Source organism: Megalobrama amblycephala, linkage group LG2 (assembly GCF_018812025.1).
Source record: "Megalobrama amblycephala isolate DHTTF-2021 linkage group LG2, ASM1881202v1, whole genome shotgun sequence".
In the NCBI taxonomy this organism is placed as follows: Eukaryota; Metazoa; Chordata; class Actinopteri; order Cypriniformes; family Xenocyprididae; genus Megalobrama; species Megalobrama amblycephala.
Window position 1 is genome coordinate 2,419,770 of NC_063045.1, and position 5,308 is coordinate 2,425,077.

Sequence of the window (5,308 nt, forward strand, 5' to 3'; positions counted from 1 at the left end):
CACGCATCCGGCCTCTTTGGCGCCCCTAGCGAGATTGCGCCCTTAGCATTTGCCTATACTGCCTATATAACGGGCCGGTGTTACAATATATTCGGTTCCTGAAATATTCTGTTCCACTGGGTGGCGCTTACGCGAATATTCATGATATCATGCTATTGTGGGCGTGTCCTTGAGACAACGCGCAAGTGAATGGAACTGAAAATATTAGTACACGCTCCTCAAATTGCAGCTGTTTAATAGATTATTTCGAAATGTTAATAAAATATTCTTTTGAAATATAAACCTTTGGAGCTTTGTTTTGATGACAGTCTTCATGCCAGCAGCTACTTAAAGAATGTTATTTTTGTTTAAAATATTATAATTATGATAGGAAATTATAGTTTAGTTTCGTTTTATTTAAAGTTTGACAAGGCAGGATATTGCAGCCCTTAAATGTGTCAAACATAACACATACTCAAACAACCTTATGTAGCCTAATTTAAAACAATTTTTAAAGCAGTCAAATAAAATAATTCTGATAATAATATAATTTATTTATTTGAGGTAATGCAGCACAAATGCACAGAAAAAATAGACAGCTACTTTACAAGATGACATTATAGCCTACTACTTGTTATTATCAACAATGTCATAATATGGTCTTGTTTTGCTTTTGTGATTCCACATTATACTCATCATCTTGAAAGTCGCTGTCTGTTTCAGATTGGATGTGAGAGCTGAAGTCTTGGCAGTGTGTGATCTGGACATGCATGAAGGCTGTTCCCAAGTGTCAAGGCCCTGTTTAAATATTTACCTCAGAAGCTCACATTTTGCATTGCTTCATTTCACACATTGTTTTGAATTTTAATTTGAGTTACATTCATAGAGTAATTACTTCTGTACTTGTTATAATATTTAATGTAATTAATATTTTAAAAAGCTACAACTGGATTTTTTGTTTTAAAAATTGAAATAAAAAACTAAGAAAAAATGAAAAAATCTGGGGGAAAAAAGTCAATTTTCAGGATAATATTTTAAAGATAATTTTGTACAATCCAAATAAGCTTTACAGATCTTTAGAAAGGGTTTTAACAATGTTTGTCATGTTTTTCAACTGCACATGCACCTATAGGTCAATCAAGGTCAGTTACAATAACTTAGGACACTAAAGATCATTTCTACTGACTCTGAAAAACACCAGAATAAAGATGCCCAGGGTCTCTGATCACCTGTGAACGTGCCTTAGTCCTGCTGCAGGAGGTATGAAGACTGCAGATGTGAACAGAGGAGCAATAAACTGCAATGTCTGTAAGATGCCTGAGACAGTGCTACAGGGAGACAGAAGGACAGCTGATTGTCCTTCCAGTGCCAAACCATAAGTCCCACCAGACATGTTTGAGAATGTGAATTGCCTTGATGGAAGAGTGGAACATCTCACAGCAAGTTCTAGCAAATCTGGTGCTGAGGATGAGATGCTCTGTAAAATAGCTGGTGCCACATCAGACTTTCAGATGTTCATCGAACGTCTATGAAATTTGTTCAGTTTATGTCTCAGTTGTTGAATCTTTTTGTTTGTACAAACATTACACGTTTGCTGGAAAAAAAGTTGAAAGTGAAAAACTCAATGTGCACCAATATTGATTGAATAATAATCAAGAAATTAAGGTTGACATCGAATATTCACACCAGTCTATACCTTATTTTTATTAGGACACAGATACATTTGAGGTTTATTTCAAGTTGTCAACACTATGCAGTAGTCACAGAATGACAACGAAGAAAGCAGACTAATCAAACTATTCAAAAATAAATAAATAAATAAAGCCTCAATAATAATAAAAAAGCTAAACATAAAACACATCAGTGCAAAACAAGGTTATTGGCTCATGTTTGCTCATGTTAACCGTTTATCTGAATGTCCAGTACTCAATCAGGCAAAATAGCTTAGACGATTTATCATATTACACAAACTATGCATTGTTTTGAACATGTGAACTGTTGACTAACATTGTATATTTTATTACCTTTTCGAAATAATCTATTAACCCTCTATGGTACGGTGTTGCCTCCAGGCAACATGGTCTATTTTAGTTTGTTTTTAATAAAATAAAGCACAAATTGATTGATCAAGCATATCTCAGGACAGAATAACTCAAATACTAATCAATAAAAGTGCAAAAAAGACCAAAACATGACCAACAGGGGTCCATTTTGTGTCCTGTTTCAGCACATGTGCACATATCACATGACTCCATATTTTCTCCATTGAAAAGTGCTTTTTTCACTTGTTTGTAACCATTTAATCACCCACAAAAAATATGAGTCACCATCACTGGCAAGTAAAGAAGTATTTTTAAGTAATTTACATTATATATCATCAAATGTTTTAGAGAAAATAACAAAAAACTGTGTGTTGCCTCAAGGCAACATTGTACCATAATGGAATCGCATAAGGCCATACAGGCATAATAGGTTTGAATACAAATGCATCATATTTGTAAGGAAAAGAGTTAGAATTATCTAAATATGCTGGCATTTTCACATGATTTTGTAATGTACTTATAAGAATACTAATTCACATACTATATCTGCATATATTATGATCTGCACATTTTCTATAGCACTTCAGAAAGGTATAAAACACAGGTAACACTGGCGGTGGATGAGGGTGATGATGAGGAGTTAATGAGGGGTCATACTGTAATGAGGAAGATGAAATCATAGTGACAATCCATCAGGAAGAGACTGAGGATGAGAGAGAAGATGGAGATGAGGATGAATATGGATATGATAACTTGATATAATAACATAAATATATGATGGTTTGGTAATACTTGTGTTCCACTATGGTACAATGTTGCCTGAGGGCAACAGCTGGATATAAAATGTTACTTTTTATTAAATATGAAACTTTTAATACATTAAAAACTAGATAAATGTGTTTGTTTAAATGTCTAGTTAAAGAAATGAATGTTTTAAATAAATATATTTCTTTTTTTCTACATGAAAATGCCAAATGTTTAAATTTTTCCATTGTGGTACAATGTTGCCTCAAGGCAACAAACTTATAAAAATTAAATAAATTAAAAAATTATGAAAATGTTTATTGATATTGTTAAAGTGTCCAATTTTAAGCAGGAAAAACAACACAAAATTTTTTTTCCTCATTGATATCATAATGCGTACCATAGAGGGTTAAACCGTTGCAATTTGAGGAGCGTGTGCTAATATTTTCAGTTCCATTCACTTGCGCGTTGTCTCACGGACAGGCACACAATAGCAGGATCTCATGAATATTCGTGTAAGCGCCACCCAGTGGAACAGAATATTTCAGGAACCGAATATATTGTAACACCGGCTCTGCTGCCACGCCCAGGTACCAGCTTCTGCCAGGCCTGATGGCCGACTATTCCGATGTGTGTGCAAAGTTTCAAGAGTTTTTGAGCATGTTAAGGGCCCCAAAACCCCCAAAAACTTAGAAAAAAAAATAATTTTCCTAAGGAAAACAATAGGGCCTTCAGCCCTTTATGGGGCTTTGGCCCTAAAAATGAGCAAATGCTCATTTTACATCAAGGTGTTAGTCATTGATCTGCAAACTAATGCCTCTACTGCCTGTAACTGTAACTAAAAAGTAAAAGTTACTTTTTATGTTCAATTCTACAGTGATTTATTGGTGTAAGAAATGTTTTTACATTTGTATTTGCGGGGTTGCTGCATATAATTATAAAACAAAATGAAAACAGTAACCACTTAAATTAAGCAAAAAGAAATGTAAAATGGATGGTATTAGAATAAAATTAATTATTGCAGAATATTCATTGTTTTGGCCACCAGATGGCCCCAATACACCAGATTCAGGTAAAGAAAAGCTTTGTTTCACCATCAGTGAATAATTAAACCACACATAATTTTTCATCTTTACTGATTCAAACTCCCATATTTATGACATCAGTTCTGTTTCCTCCATTTAACTTCTCGTAGATCTGATGTCATTGACCAGAAGAACAGCAGCAGCCGCAGCAGCCACGCCCATCAGAGCAGTGACGACCAATCGGAGCACAGCTTCAGCAGAATCACAACAATGGGTGTGGACTTCTGAAAAAACAAACAACGATAAAATAGAATTGAGATTTTCAACAAGCTGACTTTAGTAATTCAGTGAATGTTATCGTTGCTGCCGTACCTGCACATGTGTGACAGAGGTGAGTGATGTCCAGATGTTGAGTCTGGTTGCTGATGGGATTGTTCAGCACACAGCTGTAGGTGTTTTTATCCTGATATTCCACCTCCAGAGGTAGAGAGAGACTGATGCTGAGATCAGACACACTGATGCTGGACAATAAACTGTTTCCTTTGTACCAGGAGAGAGTCACATGACCCACATTCACAGCTGAACACACCAGTGAACAATTTGATGATGATGATGATGATGATGATGAACATTGTGAAGAGTCTCTGCTGATGACAGGAACAGGGAGACGAGCTGAGAAAGATTAGAATAAATGTGTTAAAAAGAGTTTGTGATGTAATTTATTTATTTTTTTATTGCACTGTTTGAGATTACAACATTGGAATGATTAATAAGAAGAAAAACATTCAGTAAGTTGGAAAAGAAAAGTCATAAATTAATGTTTATCTCAGATTTTATAATCTCAAGACTAAAATAATCAAAAATTGAGGGTAGGCCTATTAAAACTAACGAATAAAAGAAAATGATATTTAACTCACCATGGACAGTGAGAGTGAAACTCTTTCTCACACTGTTGGTCAGTAGTTGATAATCTCCAGCATGTTCAGTTGTGATGTTTGTGATGGTCAGAGATCCAGTTTGATGATCCAGTTTCAGTCTGTCTCTGAATCTCCCATCAAGAACATCACCATATACAGTGATTCTGCCCTCCAGTAAACTGATTTTAACTATTAAAGTGTTTTCAGCTCCAAACCTCCACAGAATCAGATCTTCATCATCTATTTCAGTAAGATCAGAGTTTAGAGTGACTGAATCTCCCTCCATCACTGACACTGACTTCAGTTCATCAACACCAAACACTCCTGGAGAAAAGAGAGTCACAGATTAAAGTCCCAAATAACTTAAGTAGACGAACAGCAGCACAGACACATAATCAGTTGTGAAATCATATGTTTTGATGTGTTATTTTTAATTATCTGGCACTGTTAGCACAATACAGGTGCATCTGTGGGAGGAGCCTCAGGGGCATTTGTTTCATCTTAAATCTGATTGGCTCCTTCAGTGCTTCTGCTCTGTTGAATGAAGGATAATGGGAAGCCAAATAGTGCAAATCAGGTAAAACCAGTGAAAAATGCACTC

General features: G+C 35.3%; 1 protein-coding gene across 1 annotated transcript; it reads right to left on the minus strand.

Moving 5' to 3' along the window:
- Nucleotides 1-3,201: 3,201 nt before the first annotated feature.
- On the minus strand, nucleotides 3,202-5,053 carry LOC125263258 (SLAM family member 9-like; the record flags this gene model as incomplete). The annotated part of the gene is made up of 3 exons (XM_048182256.1): nucleotides 3,202-4,074; nucleotides 4,163-4,462; nucleotides 4,708-5,053. Coding segments are annotated over 3 exons (774 nt in total), but the record flags the coding sequence as incomplete, so codon positions are not given.
- Nucleotides 5,054-5,308: the final 255 nt, after the last annotated feature.